We start from the raw sequence: 17,904 nt of genomic DNA, 5'->3' as shown, positions 1-17,904 counted from the left end.
TGATGTTTTTATTACCTTTCTGGCCATGGACAGTATAGTGTGCATACTTAATCTAAAATATCTTAAACTGTGTTCTGAAGATGAACGGAGGTCTTACGGGTGTGGAACAACATTAGGCTGAGTCATTAATGACATAAATTTCATTTTTGGGTGAACTAACCCTTTAAATGAAATGTTTTATTTTGCATAGATTTTACATTTCAATTAAATGCCAATGCAATCCTTCTGTGTCCAGGGGCATAGGAGTAATTAGAATTAGCCTTTTTTTTCAAATAGTTTCTTTCCTGAATTGTTCAATTTTTTTGGACTAATCTATTCAATTAATGGTTACATTTCTCACTCATAAAGGCTACTAGCTTGATGCAAGTCGCGCAAACACAAGCGAAGTGATATACAATCAGTGAAAAGTCGCATTGCTGATACTGGTGAAAAATCACAATCAAGGACCATATATAATTTCCACTGTAATTAGAACATGTATCTGTGTTAAATAGTAATACATTGTAATAATGTGCATCTCTTCCTGGGCAATTTCCATCACATTCTCTCTTTCTTCTCTCAGACTCCTTATCTTGACGTGTATATCCCAAAGATGAGATCAGCATATTAGAATGATTTTTGAATGATCATGTGGCACTTTGACTGAAGGCTGGAGTAATGGCTGCTATAAAAATTCAGCTTAGCCTTCACAGGAATATATTTTTTTAAAACTCATTATTTTCAATTAAGTTATTTTAAGTTGTAATAATACACAAATGTTTTTTGATCAAATAAACACAGCCTTCATTGTAAAAAAAAAAGAGGCAAATTTTGAACTTTTGCAGTATAGTCGACTTGGATGTTTAAGTTATTTCAACTTAAATGATGTTAACCTGACTTTAAAAAATGAGTTACATCTTGTATAACTAATAAAAAAAAGTTGAACATTTCTTAACTTATTTTGATGAGTTAAAACAATGTAAAAACATATGTTGTCATAACTTATTGAACATATATCTTTTTACAGTGTTGGTAAGCATAAGAGACTGTGAAAATCATACCTATCCTGGAATTTTTATCCCTTCAAATGTATTTTTGCTTGTGTAACCTAATTTAGGTTGGTTCCATTTAAAAAAATACTTAAACGGCTTGAATAAAATCAGTTAATTTACATACTACCATAGGAATAATTTTTTTATAAATGTATCCCCAGTGTAATAGATCCACCATGTTGTCATTGTCAATGTCAGTCACATCCCTGTTCTGCGCTATTTGCGAATATGACTACTCTTACTCCTCTCCCGTGGCCTCATGGGATCATAAAGTGTCCAACTTTCTTTCTGACTACTTCATGAATACTGCATATTTGGACTTACTGCTTTTGATCTGACATGCTATCTACTTACGTAACTAGGAAAGTACACAGATGCTGGGTTTTTTGCTCTTGTTTTGTTTAGAACTATACTCCCATAATTCTCTTTTGTCTCACCTCTGCTTTATGCTGATTCCCCCTGTTTTAACCTTGCCATCTCCTTTTCTTTGTTTGTGAATGCTTCTCATTTTTATACCTTTTTTTGGTCTTACTAGCGCCCTTGTTCTGTTTGTTGAGTGTTCCTGGTTGTCAGATCTTTTTGTGCTCTTTTCAGCTTTGTTGCTACATGCTTTTAATCTTGTATTTGTCTTCTCACCTCCCCAATGTACAGCTTTTCGTCTTTGTGTTTAGCTGAGCGTTGTCTGTTTCAGATGTGCTGTTAATTGCTTTGCAATGTGATTGAGTGACTTTGAATGCAAATATTATTTTCATTAATATGATAGTAAAAAAAAAAAAAAAACACAAACAAGATCATCTGTCACAGTAGCATCTGAAGAGCTGGAAAAGCAACTCGTTTATTCAGCCCCGCAATATGGAGTTCTTAAACTAAGTTGGCGTCTTTTAAAATTCAACTTTCACTTGATTAAGTGGGAGTTACTCAGTACAGTGAGTCTCTTTGCAGAGGGAGGGACTGGTGGCGGTCCCTGGAGCAGCCCTGTCACCGTGGCCCCAGGGAGAGGGTCCCAGGGCAGGTCAAGACCACTTGAGCCTCAAGACCCCAGTAGAAACAGAAGGGCACACCCAAACTGGGCAATTCTGGGTAAATACGTCACTAATACACGCTGAAAAGATTGGAGTAATAAGTGTGCATGCCATTAACAAAGTTAACATTCTCCATTTTGTACCATGATGACTATATGGTGACGTTGGTTTGTAATGTCAGTACATGGTGTGGGATTTGCATTCAGAAGAGGTCGTGTTCTAACTTTGCTCTAGACTAAGGGTTAGAAAAGTTGTTCAGTTACAGTAGTTCTGTTGAACTGAGAACACCTTTATCATTCTGAAGATAAAGAAACACATACAATGTACCTTTTTAGTTATTGCCAATATGTTTTGTAGGCTATTTGTTCTTTTATGGCAGCTGCTATTTGCAATAGATTCTATTTACACTAAGTGAACATAGCAGCATTACACTAAGGCTGATTTCACACTGCACATGTTAGCAGCGGAGTGTTTTTTTCAGTGCCCATGTTAACAGATTAGAGCATTCAGAGGCGGCGCGGCAGCACGTCACAGGAGCAGAGCAGAAGCAGCAGTGCCGCAATCTTTCGGCACAGAGTCTACTTTTTCTGCGCTGCTCACGCTGAATTAAAGCCACAGTGCATAGTTCTTGATCAAAATGGACCCGATTAAAATGAAAAATAACACATTTCACCATGAAATCATGTAGTGTTCCATGTGTTTCACAATCACCATATGACATCCAGCGCTGTGAAAAAATAAATAAAATACACGAAAACAGATCACTGTCAGAAGTTTTTGCTCAAACTTCAAAGGCCCCTTTAAATGAATATTTACTTTTATCATGCAAACTACCTATACAGCATGTTATATGCATACGTGTTTGGGACAGAGGGTAACACGGTCACATTTGCAGCAGATATATGCTACCCATTATAAAATAAACAAGACAGACAGAAGTCAGAGGAGAACACAGAAAAATGGTGACAGAATGGACGATAGCCTACTTGTCTGTGTTTGCACTACATAAGCCGCGGTTCAGCTTCTCCCTCTCGGTAACAACGAATATTGCGCGACCACCGCACTGCTTCTGTGCGTGCAGTTGGAAACCGCCATAATGCAGAGTTCAAACTGCATGAATTTAGTCCCGATTTTCACTTGCCGACGACAGGTTTTTCCAAAATTGCAAACAAATGGCCAAAATCCGAGGGAAATCGGTGCTTGTTCACACGGGTGACAATCACGCAGTGTGAATTATCAAAGACGCGATCGGAGAGAATCGCAGATGTGTTGCCGAAGTCCGTGAGATATATGACATGCTACATATCTGTGATTCAAAATGCTCTGTGAACTTTACTGACTGAAAATAACATCGCCGATGACCTACAGCCAATGAGAGAGTAAGATACAGGGCAGCGAGAAGTTGTAGGAGTTATCAGGGATGAGTTGTAGACCAGAATATCAGTTCCACATAAACTTTACAATTATATCAAACAGAAACAAAGCACAAACATTTGCTCGTCCAGCCGCAACAGCAGCACATTGCGAAACTGCTTAGTTATATTGTTTATCTCGCTTTATTTCCCTATCACTCATTAATTCAGCTAACTAGGTTAGTTCCATCTGTTGCACTTTAGCACTTTTGTATTTCACTCTGAATAAGAGTCTAAGTTTGTGCACCAAGAAATTTGGCCATTTAACATCATAGTTGAATTTAAATGAACCCCCATTTTTTGGCTTTCCTGAAATATGCCATAAGGTTAGATGGCCTTCATTTGGTGTGTTCACATACAAGACAAAATGTGTGTGAACTGCCTTGAACCAAGTCAAATGTTGCCTAAACGACAGAAACTATATGCAAGAGGTACATTACTTGTTTTCCTATATATTAATTTTATTTTCAATGCAAAAAAATCAAGTTATGAGCATTTGCTCTGAAATTCTCCATCTCCATTCACACCAATTCGGTTTCTAGATGACTAGTTAACTATTAAAAATGAGTAGCTGTGCAGGCCCTGGATAATTCATTCATTTGGCATTCGTTTGTTCCACAATCACTCAATAACCAAATCTGCCAGTAAGGTGAAGGCAACTGACAGAAAATGTTACATAGTGATATATGAAAATTGCACAGAACTGTTTTCTTTGTTGTCAACAGTAAGAACAAAGCTAGACATTTTCGTAAAGAAAAGCTCTTTATCTTCCTTTTCGGAGTAAACAAAGCTGTAAAATATAAAATGGAATATAAAGTACAGATTAAGATGCTGGAGTTTTGGCTCTGAGTGAGACCCCAGCATTCGTACAGGATGAATAATTTAAGCACCTGCAATATTGTGTGTGCTGCAGAGGGGGACAATTTCCCTCTTGTACTGCTGAACAAGTGGTGCTCATTCCCTGAGCCTCAGACGCTGCTTTCCGAGTGCCGCAGCGGACTGATTCGTACCATCACTGTCGTCATTTTAACAAATATGACAGATCAATATTATCTGTAGAGGTTCTGACTGCCTTTTACCTGTTGACTCAAAAAACAAATGGAAAACTCAAGCCCTGATTTAAATTGTATGATCTCTTTTCAAAAGCTAGAGAGGTGGGTGCGTTATTGGCCGTGAACTCAAAAGGTTATAAAACAGAAAATATGTAAATGGAAAGTCATGGATCCAATATTAAACCAAAAGAGCAGCGAAGAGAACTTGAATATGGAAGCATTATTCAGATTATGTCTGGAATAGCATTTTTCTGTACAATGAATATGAATGGAAGACTTAAATTAGTATGCAACAGGGAACACCTCAGAGAAACATGTATGCGTACCAGAATACACACACCCATACGTGTACATCAAGTTTTCCACTCTGATCTTTTCTGCATTGTAATTGGCAGGGGACAGACTCCAGATGTTCTAACCATTTCATATTTAACACGGAGCACGGCGGTCGACTAAATCAAGTCATTGAACAGCAATTACTTAGGTCAAATTTTATAAATCATTTTTGAGAATACAAATTTATGATATTTAATAATGCATGCGTGTGATTTGCTTCAGCTGTTTGCATGTTAAAACCCTCTCAGAGACATTGGGCCCTATTTTGACGATTTGAGTGCATGGTCTGAAGCGCACTTAGCGCGTGTCCACTTTTACTAGTTTAATGACGGAAAAAAAAAACGTTTTGTGGACCCTAATCTCTTAATGAGTCATGGGTATGATTGGGCATAACGTGCAATAAACCAATCAGTGTCTCATCTCTCTTTAAAGCCAGTTGCGCTTGCACCGTAACGGATTCAGTATTTAATGGCAGAATTTGCAAGCTGAAAGACTGAATGCTTCTCCAGAGAGGAATCCTTTTTGTGTGCTGCTGCGCATCCCTGTGTGTGTAATGAGCAGAATATCCACGTTGTGGACCTACCTATAGGTGCATATTACTAACTAGGGATGCCACAATACTCAATATAATATTGAACCGTTCGGTACGGCATTCACGGTTCAATACGCGCTGGTGAATAGTGTTTTTTTTTCTTTCGTTTTTGCATTTAATTAATTATTTCCATTTCTCTCCGTTTGAAATATTTCTCTCAGTTTATCTCGGCTCTGTTTGAGTGTGCCTGTGAGTTTACACGCTGATATGAGCAAATATCATACATTCTTAGAAGAAAAGGTTCTATATAGAACCTTTAAAGGTTCTATCAGCGCTACGTAGTCGGAACCCCTAAAAGGTTCACTGCAAAAAATGATTTTCTTACTTACCCTTTTTGTCTCGTTTCTAGTCCAAACATCTAAACATTCTTAAAAAAAGAAGTTAGACAAGAAAAAATTGTCTTATTTTGGGAAAAAATAACTCAACATTAAGAGAGTTTTTGCTAAGATAAGAAATGCATTTTTTTCTTTGATAAGAAATGCATTTTTTTTGCAGTGTTCTATATAGAACCATTTTTAAGTGCCAAAAGGGTTCTTTCTTGTCATTATAGAACCCTTTTAGCATAAAAGGGTCTTTGGAGTATACTCAACTATACTTCTATATATAACCTTTTAAGGGTTCCAAATACGTAGCACTGATAGAACCTTTTCTTCTAAGAGTTTACCAATGGACCAATACACTGGTTTTTTTAAGTAAAGTTTATGGTTTAAGTAAGGGTTTTCAAGTCTTTTAAGTAAATTAAAGAAAGAGTATTGTAATAAAAATATTTTCTCCTTAACCCTTTTCTGTTCCTGTCACCTAAGAATAGAATAGCAAAAAATTCAAATTGAACCGAAAAACCGTGGTTAAAAAACCAAGTATGTATTGAACCGTTGACTAACTGTATTGTTGCATCCCTATTACTAACATCCTTTTTTAATAACACAAACAATACTGCTTTTATTGAATTTAGACCAGGGTTTTTTCGTCAATGGCGCAGTTGTTTTCAGTTGCCTCAAAATAGCAAGACGCCAACAATGCACCGGAATACGCCTCATTTTAGGACCAGCTCGCCCATGGGCGAACAGATGGGCACGGGTGCTTTTGCTATTTATACAGCGTGATGCTGGACGTGTTATGAAACTCTGACCACACATACTGACCTAGAGATGTGGGGGTATGTTTGAACTAAATATTTTAGGAAGGTGTGGCTGAGCCTTAACTTTTACAAAGAATATCTCTTTGGGTTTAAGACTTTGAGCTTTGCAATTTTGCAGATCTTATACATACATAAACAGCTACATAACACACTAAAGAGAAAGGAAAAAAGAAATCGCATCATATGACCCCTTTAAAATGTTTCAGTAACCAGTGTCATTGTCATGATTTTTTAAATTCTGATTACAGTCAGATTACAGAAGTAAAGCAAATAGCATTTAGCTAATCAGGTGATGTCATTTTTGGACCCATGAGGCTCAATGAAAAATTATTTTATTTTAGTGTTAATTGAATATTTTATTACAAATTGTTTTTATTTTTCAAAAGTATTATTTATCGACTTTTTTAATGAGTAAAAACAATACTCTTGAATTTAAGACCAATAGTAGTTGAGGTAACCCACCGACTTTGAAATCGTAGTTTTAATTCAAAATATTCTCCTTATTTTTAAGAATTTATCATCACTACTGATCTTTTATTCCCTTCCTTCCTTCCTGCTTTTAAAGTATATTTCCTCAGTCAGCTGTATAATCCTCACTGAAGTGTGCTAACACTGTATATCAATATTTTAAATGTATAGCTAAATATATTATATTATAGCATTCAAAGCCCCCAGACATGGGCCAAGTAAACACACAGACTGGGCTGGATAATATTAATAATTTTATTGAGAACAGTGGAATAGAAATTAATCCAGCTCATTTGCATAACAGACAGTGCTGTTGAGGCATTGGTGAATGTGCTCAGCTCTGCGTGAACATTCCAAGCTGTTTACGATGGACTGGGGAGGGGATTGTTTAGCCATGTGGCCCCTCTCCTCCACACTCGGCGCCTTTCATGTGCTGTTGATTTAGTTCCTGGCCGTTTGCGATCAGTACTTAGAGGCGGGATGAAAGCAGGAAGCAGGTCAGCGAGCCCTCTGCGAAAGAGCCCGGAGGATTTGCATGGCCCAGGCCCAGTCATGCATGCATAATCGCAGCCACTCGACAGGTGACTCTGGATAAAATAAATAAATATAAAAAGGCCGGAAAGCGCAGGCTATTCCCGGAGACCTTGAAATTATTTTCCAGTTTTAGAGCATTAACTGGATCCAAGCTGGCATGGCAGCTGGCCTACAGGGGAATAGACGAGGGGTAATGAAAGTATGGCGCGAGCTTTAGAGAGCAGTCTCACCGCTGCTCGTAGCAAAGTGCCAGGTTTTTAGTCGGAAATTTACCAGCCTAGTATAATTCTCTTTCTTCTTTTTTTTTTCTAGATGCTTTTTGTCAGTTATCGATTCATATATTTAAGTTAAATGACTGTGTTTGCCCGGCAGGACTGTGGATGTGAATAAAAGCCATTTCTCTGAAAAAATGAGCATAGTCTCGATAAAGTTCATAGGGAGGTAGTCACATAAAATGTGTGCTCATGTTTAATAACTTAAAGCTACACTGTGTGATATTTTCCCCCATCTAGTGGTGAAATGGTATATGACCATCCAGTGTATAATAGTTTCTGTTCCTCTTAATTTCGATTTCGTTCCAACTCCTACGGTGGCCGATTTAGTCATGGCTTCCAGTTCGACCTCTTCGGTGAGTGTTGCAAGTGATGAGGTTACTTTTGAAAACTATTATAATTTGCAGTTATTTAATTTGCCAAATGATCTATGATCAAATTAATATATGTAAAATGAATAATAGTTTTACGTTTTCGTTATTTTTTACCATTTCATTGCTAACATCAGCTATCAGGTTCCAGACGAATGCAAGCTAATCTTAGTAAAGTAACTTTTTTTATCAGTGCTATCGTTATTCTTTATATTATATGACATCACTAGCGTAAGGCAAACAAATTACAATGCAATTCAAATATTAATCTCATGTTATCCGTCATAGAACACTGATTTATGTTATAAGGTAAACAATACTTTTTCATCATTGACGCGAGGAAAACTATCCTAGACGTCGTTCTAGTGTTATGCTCAGCACACCATGATATAATTAGCCAAGCAACAATAAAAGGCTGAATTAATATTACCTGTCGAGAAGAAAGCAGGAAACGTCGGCGTTCTTTTTAAAATCGTTGCTCCTCATGAGCTCTTTCCATCTTGGAAAGGCCACTCCAATATTTACTTTTGTCTGGTTGATTTGCCCGTTGCGTTGCCGTCTTAATTCTCTTTTCCGCTTCCTTGGCGACTCTGATACATATTCCGCAATGTTACTAGGTCCCCGACCCGGGTCGAATTCGGTAATCAATTTCGGGACGTGGTTGCTTTCAAACAGAAGGCGACCCGGCAATGTTCCGGGAATATTGCGGGTCCGAAGTGCATTTAGAAAGGGGCTTAAGAGTGATCCTCCATCATCATATAGCAGCCTCAAGCAATCCTCCTCTTCACATTCGACACGGTGCCATCGAGTGTAAAAACGCGAAAAGCGAAGCTTGAATTTACGGGTATGTCCCTCTTTGGCAAATGTACTTTCAAGATGGAGGAGCAACATGGCGACCGCCATCCAAACCCCTAACACTTATGCATTTTCAATGGTATATTATAATATTACGAGAATGCATTATTACTTGAAAGAAGTAAATATACATTAATGAGCACATATATTTTTGAAAGAACTAAGTGATTTTAGCTAAGAATAAACTAAAAAAGTTACACAGTGTAGCTTTAAGATACTAATACACCAATATTTATTGATTGTTATACGTGGGGAAGCAGATTTTATATTAGTGCTGTTTTTGAACAAATCTTTTAGCTAAACGAATCATTCTCACATGCACTTCCTATATTGTTCGTTCATTCAAGTGTCTCGCTTTTGAAGCACTCAACCGCTTTACTGCCTTCAACGGCTGACTATAGCACAAACTAGTAGCCTTCGAGTGTGAGCTGTGAAGAAGCAGTTCATTGGTTGTACTTATTGAATGAATACGTCCTCTTCACATAATGAATCAATAGTTGTATCTGAAATCACCTCCTATATCCTCATTCACTATTCCCTATTTTATTCAGCTAATATGATCCACTTGAACAAGTGAATGAAAACAAGTGAGCTACTTCAGACACCAGAAGGGCACTTCTAGTGAGACACAACAATAGACCATTTGGGTGTTTGGAAACATTGATGATGTTTTTGTGGGCGGAGCCTTTCAGGTGGCAGAAAAGGACAGTACAGTCTATGAAAGCCACAGAATAAAATTAAAAAAATAGTAATAAATAAATAAATAAAAAAGGTATTTTTGAGTTTAATTGGGGTAATTATTCTCACTACTTTTTTCTTGCAATTCCTAGTTTATATATAACAATTTGGGAGATATAAACTTGCAATTGCGATTAAAAAACTTTAAGATAAAAATGTGTTTAAATGTCATCTATGTAAAATGTTATAGGTTTAAATATTATTGGTAATTATTGCTAATACATGTCCACTATAAATTGCACATAGTACAATAGTAGACTATCATAGTATCATAGTAATCATTGCAGGTTTCATCAGTCCAGTCTGGGGCTTCGCAACCATAAATGTCTGCATTTAGCATCAAAGGGTGTCTTCAACAATGACAATTTTGTTTTTGTATTCCTGATAAAATTGTATTTTATCTCCATGGATTTTGCCCATTTTCCTCCACTGCTAGTGATGTTACTGTGTCATCTGCTCCCAAATGGTTTATTCGTTCGGCATAACGCTCACAGTGCATTGGTATTCCCTAGTAGCCAGCTGTTGAGTACTTCACTTGTACACTCAATATTGCAATGCCTTATGAGATGGAATGAGTGCACAGAATAATGTTTTTCTATTGTTTCACTCATACTTAAAAAAAATGTATGTAATTTTGGAGAACAGACAAAATTCTGAGTCTGAACAAACTGCACGAATCAAAACTTCGTTTATGAGCATCTGCCATATGCAGTTGTTCATTTTGTTCCTCATTCACAATCAGAGCTGAAAGTTGGTGGAAGACTAATGAATGTTTATAAAATGATGCATGAACAATCTTTATATAAGCCCTTAGAGTTGTAAACATATTTTAACAAACCTCAGTAGGATGGTCGACTTTTTGAAAAAATTGCTTTTTCACAAAGACTTTGTCCACCTAATGGCACAATAGTATTCTGTACTGGACGAATTTCAACTTATCTTTTTAGCAAACAGATTTAAAACATTTACAGTCATTAGGATGACTCAAATTCCTAAACACAAAGCCTTATAGAAAGCAGTGTTTTGGGGCAGACCTCTAGCACAACTTTTAGTGGTGAAGGGCTCATTCCAACCTCTCCATTATACTAATGTTAAATAAATCATAATGTTTTACCATTTTTTACCTTTAAACCAGCCTTCTAACTTGTAATTTGGCAATCTTCTTGACTTTCAGCACAAGAATAATGTCTTCCAATGTCTGCCAATTTGTACAACACTATTTTTTCCCCTAGCAGTTTCCTTCAGTTGTGTTCTGTTGCTCTTAATAATATAATTTCCTCAAACAAGCGCTGAGCAACCCATTTCACTATTTAAATGTTTTTTTTGTGTGTGTGTGGTTTTTTTTTTTTTTTTGATGGGCCACTTCAAGCTAAGCAGAGCTGATGAAGGTACCGGTGTCTGTGGGTGGATACGGCACAGCACTAGTGAATACCGTCTGTCTGTATGCTCTAAACTTTCATTTATTCGCTGCTTGCTGCCTACAGTGCTGTCCAGGTTTTCACAGCTTGTACCTTATACATTATTCACCAGGTCTGATTCACTGAAACCTGAGAAGTCAGGCGCATGAGAGAGGTAACGAAAGAACAAGGGAAAGTGAAAGAGTATGTATAGAGGAAGTGGGAGGTAATAAGACCTGTCTGTGGTACATCTATACATCTGGTTGTGTGTGTTTCTTCACCACAAGCAGAGGTGGACAACTTCAAAGTTGTATAAACAGATTTTTACTTAAGTAAAAGTACATAAGTACTTGTTTTAAAAGTACTTAAGTATCAAAAGTAAATTTCCATTTTTATGTCAATGCATTATTTTCTTATTGTTGCATTGATGTATGAATGCCCTCTGTGCCATCATGGTGGTTTAAGCCAGTCAGTGATACTCCATTCAACATGCTAGCTTACGACTAGCTTCAGGGCCGGCGTTTGCTATAGGCGAGCTAGGCGGTCGCCTAGGGCGACAATTGTGTTAGGGGCGCGAGCGCACTCTATTGCCGCCCATTACTTCCCATTAAGCATAGAATCGGAACAAGCGAAATACAACATAATGTTCATTAAACATGATCGTCATAGGGCGCCCCCTCAGCCACACGTTTTATTACTTATCAACCTGATTATTAGATTGAATTGATGGTGATTATTGATTATTAGTTCAGGCGTTAGGTCAGGCCAGTGCTCATCTTGCGCGTTCATCAAAAATGAGGCGCCTAAACCACGCACAGGGACGGAAAAAGAGAAAAAAGAAAGGAAGAAAATCAAAAGAAAGCCCAGTATAGAGGTTAGTCTTCTTATCTCAGCCAATAAGTTGTCAAACTAAATAAAATTACTTAGTATCAATCTTATCAACTAATATTTATTTTATAAATATTATTAATATTGTCACTAAGCTATCACTTGCTAGTTTTCTACATAATTACTATACGTATTGCAAACATAACTTCACTGACAATAATCTACAATAACCTACATGGATGTCATTTAAATATAAAAAGTCCAGTTGGTTATGAATGTAACGTATGCATTTTATTTATAAAAAGTACAAACGCTCTCTACGTGGGCGTCGGAAGGAAATAAATACGGCCTCTCGTTTTTTTTTTTTTTTTTTTACTGGAGCAGCCTAACGATAGACGCCATATTATTTACATTAAACACAAATATGCTGTGTTCATTAAATTCTTTACAGTGGCTGTGGTGTAGTGGTAAGTCGCATGGCATCAAGATTTGATGCAGATCGATCAGAGGTTCGATCCCGCCTTTTGCCACACTCGCTCTATTCCCTTTTCCCATCACATATCAGATCGGAAAGGCATTTATTTTCAATAAAAAGTGAGAAAATGTTTGAAAAGTGGAAATAAAGCGTCAAACGTGTTTAATAATAAGTGCTTCTCGGTTAGGCCTAGGAAAAAAGACATGTGCTGAATTAGAATAGAGACGATAAAAGTGAGTGGGGAGGGGTGGGGGGCGCAAAACTCCATCTCGCCTAGGGCAACCAAAGACCTAGAGCCGGCCCTGACTAGCTTAAACTAATTTTAATACTTGTTGAAAAGTAACAAAGCTCTTTGCAAAGCTGCTGCCTCTTTAAGGCTGAATGCACGGATCCAATACACTGATATTCTCCCAAATTTTACATTCACTTAAGATCAATCAACTTCATTTACATGAATACTCACCAAAACTGACATTTTGACATAATTTTGTGTGTAGTTTTGATCTGTTGAATTGCGAAGAACGAGAAGGAGAGCTCTAATCAGTACTCATGCTCCGGCATCTGAGAGGTAGCTTTCTGTGTGCACACAAAAAAAACCCAGACTGAACTGAGCCCTCTTTTACATCATCATATGCTTTTTCAGATTCTGTTCTTCTCTTTCTCCCAGATGTTTACATTTTTTACCATTTTAAGAGACATGCATTAAGTGTATGCCAATGAAACTGATCTTTAATCTTTTCAGAAAACAGAAACATACTTTCTAAGTATGGCCATAGGTGCACACACTGCACCGAGGAACCTACTTCTTCCATTTACCTATAAACTGATCAGTGTTCAAAAAATGCTGGGAAACTTCACATGACCCTACAAGAGTGATTACTAATAGGCTGTCAAAAAAAAAGTTTTAAAGAAGAAGAAAATGTATTCATTGTCTTCCAAAGCTGCTACAGAATCAACGTTTGACTTTGAGGACCTTGATAGAAATGTAGTGGAGTAAAATATTTGTCTTTCAAATGTACTGAAGTTAAAGTTATAAGTTTCCAGAAAAAATTATACTCAAGTAAAGATAAAGTGTACTTAAGTACATTACTCAAGTAAATGTAAAGTACATACTTTTATTCAAGATAAAGTACATACTTTTGGGAAGCTTTGGGATGTAGTGCTACGTCATGCGTACAATTGCATCTTGAAACTGCGGACCACTTTGTCACATAGTTGCGTGCATCATGGCACTGTAAACTGGCCTGTCAAAGAGTCTTGTCACAGTTAACATCCTTATATACACACTCATTTCATTTCATTTACGTAACTCAATATACTGTCATATCTAATAGAAAAAAAGTGTTGTTTTAATATTATTTATATAATTTTGTAGTATTTGTATTACTTTCTTTTTAATACTTTCACTATTTTAATAATGTTTAGGGCCAGAGCAATGATGCTAAGAGGACCTTCTTGGAATTGCTCTGTTTTTAGAAATTGTACTTCAACTTAAACTTACTTTTTTCAGTTAGTTGCCATGATAGCTTTTAAAATTTAAATTACATGTCGTTTGTCTTCCACACTGTAAAAAGTTTTTGTTGGTTAAACTTAAAAAAAGTAAGTAACCTGGTTGCCTTAAAGTTTTGAGTTTATTGAAATTAAAACTTTGAGTTGATACAATGAAGGAAATTTGTTTAATAAATAGAAACTCAAAATATTATTGTATTTGAACCACATAAAAAAATTGATAAATCATGAAAATAGCACACACAATTACCCAATATGCTTACAAAATCTTTTAATAATCTTTTAATAAAGGTTGTCGAATCTATTAATTTCAGTGAACTCAAAATTTTAATGCAACCAGGTAACTTTTTTTCTAAAAAATGCTTACAGTGCAGGGTCTTTCCTGCAGACAACTAATTTAATGTTTTTTTGCAGTTAGTTGATTACAATGCTGTTGCAGATTAAATATAACAGATAATATAAAACATTTATATTTAATGGGGTTGATTTATTAATCACTCAAACTCATTTCAGTGCGTCTTAACCACTGGTCTCACGAACATCTGCCATGTTTGTAGTTTTGGGCCGAATCCTCATCCAAATCACACTGGGTTTTGGGAAATATTAGCCATTGGAATGCAAGGATCCATACTTAAAAATCTACTGGAATTAGTTGAGCATCCGAGTAGTTTTGGCATACTCGCTTCAGCATATTATGCTTTGGGACACATTTGTTTTAATATTTAATACTAATTCAGATGGATAGTATGTTCATTGGGATGGAAGGTATGTCAGACTCTGCTCTTTGTCGGTCCTAAAGCTGCCTGTGCAGCTGCTTGAGTTTTCTATAGCCCAATACATCGGGACTTAATAGACTGTGTGCTTACTTCTCTGCCATGCCGCTCTGCTAATTAAATGATGTGCAGAACAATTTTCCCCAAATAGATCCCTGTGGGCAATGATTGTCCCTAGGCAACAGCTTGTACTTGCACAATGGCCCCATATCTGAGTCCACTCACCCCTCTTTTGACCACCTGAAAAGTCACTGTTGACCCACCAACAAAGCTGGAGCAGGGAGCAAAGGAAAGAACAAGCTTGAAAGCATGGTTTTGGTTGGGTTCCTCCTTTAATTCCCCTTCCCTCCTTGCGGTAGGTGAGTCACGGCAGCTGTATTACAGGCCAAATCCCCACAGTGTGATGAGGAGGGATTTACTGGGCTGCTTATGAGAGAGACGCACCCGAGTCTGTGCTTGAGTTTCAGATTTACATACAAAGAATGGAGAGCACGGGAAAAAGCGGGTCTGAAATAGTAGTGATGACTTAGAAATGCCCCAGCAGGTTAAGTGCAGCAGAGGCACAGTTTAATATCCATAATGGGAAATGCCAGCCTGGTAGCTTAATAACTCTGTTGTTATTACTGATTTTACCCCTCGCTTCCCTTTTATGAGAACATCTCTGTGGATGTTCTGTTTTGTTTTGCATGGCAATTTCTTTGAAAGTTTTTGGAAGTGTTCATGTGTAACAGGTTAGAGTCCTAGTTAATATTATATAAACTTTTATAATACTTTTTTAATACTAATATGATTAAGAATCATAATCACAATTTGACACTTTAGGTGCAAACGTTTTAAGCTGTTTTAAGGCCTAATGTGACTGCACAGGTTTGGTATCTACCTTTTTTCCATTTTAATATACTTCAAAATGTAATATGAATGTCACATGATCCTTTAGAAATCATTCTAATATGCTGATTTTGTGCTCTAGACAAAATTCTTCTTATTATTAATATTAAAGAATTCTAGAATTAATGGAAAGATCGAAAGAACAGCATTGATTTGAAATATAATTCAATTTCCAACATTGTAAATGTCCTTATGGTCATTTATCAATTTAAGGCATATTATTTTTATATTAGAATAGTAGAAGTAAAAAAAACAACAACATACTGACCCCAAACATTTCAATAATAGTTTTGTTATACATGTCCCCTCCCTCTCTCTGTATTTTAACCCTGTATTAACCCTTTGATCACATAAGTTTAAAATATTCTACCTGACCACCCAGTGTGAGTTTTTTTAGTCAACTGTTATTTTAGAATCACCTTATTCTTTCCATGGTGATGCGTCATGCTTTTCATGTGATACATCACAGCCACAATAGCGCTGTATGACAGATGTATCGCTTGTATTTAGTTTTTCTGTTTTTATTCAAAATATTCACAAACTTGTTAGCTACATGCCATCAACTACCTGATATTCGATTCTCAAATACATATACGTGAATGTTTTTTTTTTTGTTTGTTTAAAAAAACCTTTCTAATGATCATGTTAGCTGATCTACACGCCTGAAAAAAATCTTAAGACCAGGGGATTCATTGCAAGTTTTACACATTTCGCACTTGTGGATCATAACCAGGTTGTTATTGAAAACTGCATTTAAACTGAAACAGGCCGTTCTTCAGCTGATCAAAAGTTTAAGACCATAGCCATAAAAAGGTCAAATCTGCACAAAATTATGGCTTTCATGTCATTGTTCTTCAAGCAGTTATACTGTCAAGATCTCCTGATGGCAAAGGCAAAAAGGCTTTCTCTCTTTGAACGTGGCAGGATTGTTGAGCTGCACAAGCAAGGCCTTTCGCAACGCACCATCGCTGCTGAGGATGGACGCAGTAAGACAGTCATTTTACATTTCTTAAAAAATCTTGAGAGTTATGGGACAAAAAAGTCAAGTGGTAGACCCAAAAAGATTTCACCTGCACTGAGCCTCAAGATCCGACGGGTTGTCCGTGAAGACACAGGTTGATCCTCAACCCAAATTAAGGCCCTTACTGATGCTGACTGCAGCCCAATAACCATAAGACGTCATCTGCTAGAGAAGGGCTTCAAGAACAAAAAACGTCGTCAAAGGCCACATCTCCTCCCACGACAAAAACTTGCCCATTTAGAATTTGCAAGGGAGCACTAAACATGGGACATTGAAAAGTGGAAGAAAGTTTTATTCTCTGATGAGAACATTTTTTACCTGGACGGTCCTGATGGCTTTCAACGTTACTGGCATGACAAGGAGATCCAACCTGAGATGTTTTCTACGCGGCACAGTGGAGGAGGCTCCATCATGATCTGGGGTGCTTTTTCCTTCAATGGGAAAATGGAGCTTCAGGTTGTGCAGGGGCGTCAAACGGCGACTGGCTATGTGGATCTGTTGCAGCAGGCATCCCTCTTGACGGCCCCCGTCTGTGCGGTAATGACTAGATCTTTCAACAGGACAACGCTGCAATTCACAAAGCCCGCCTGTGACGAAGGACTTCTTTCAGGAGAATAACGTTGCTCTTTTGGACCATCCTGTGTGTTCCCCTGATCTAAATCCCATTGAGAACATTTGGTGATGGATGAGAAGGGAAGTTTACAAAAATGGACGTCAATTCCAGATCGTGGATGCCCTTCGTGAAGCCATCTTCACCACATGGAGCAACATTCCCACCAGCCTCCTGGAAACAGTCCCATCAAGCATGCCGAAACGAGCCGAAGTGATCAGCAAGAACGGTTGGGCCACTCACTACTGAGTCCTTTTTTAACACTTTTAGTACTGTTGTGCGTTTATTTTTGGGCTATGGTCTTAAACTTTTGATCAGCTGAGGAACGGCCTTTTTTAGTTTAAATGCAGTTTTCAATAAATTGCCTACTCTCTATTTTTTGTCTCTTGCTCCTGTTTCTTCTTTTGGCATATTGAAGCAGCACTTACAACCGGTTATGATCCACCAGTGCGAAATGTGTAAAACTTGCAATGAATCCCTGGTCTAAAGATTTTGTTCAGGAGTGTATATAATATGCAATGGGAGCCACTATTATGATAGTTTCCACCTCAATTCATATAATTGTACCTGAATGTTCTATGT

At 37.2% G+C, this 17,904-nt stretch overlaps 1 protein-coding gene across 2 annotated transcripts in view; it reads left to right on the top strand.

The window, feature by feature from the left end:
* gfra1a (gdnf family receptor alpha 1a) overlaps nt 1-17,904 on the top strand; it is a 95,498-nt gene that overhangs the window by 12,599 nt on the left and 64,995 nt on the right. The window contains exon 4 of one of the 2 annotated variants that reach the window (XM_067421579.1): nt 1,974-2,111. The exons of the other annotated variant lie outside the window; for it this stretch is intronic. Coding sequence (XP_067277680.1) covers nt 1,974-2,111 — 138 coding nt within the window. The remainder of the gene's footprint in view (nt 1-1,973; nt 2,112-17,904) is intronic. 2 annotated transcript variants of the gene reach the window in all.

This window comes from Pseudorasbora parva, chromosome 17, assembly GCF_024679245.1.
Source record: "Pseudorasbora parva isolate DD20220531a chromosome 17, ASM2467924v1, whole genome shotgun sequence".
NCBI classification, from domain to species: Eukaryota; Metazoa; Chordata; class Actinopteri; order Cypriniformes; family Gobionidae; genus Pseudorasbora; species Pseudorasbora parva.
This window is presented reverse-complemented; position numbering and strand designations above follow the sequence as displayed.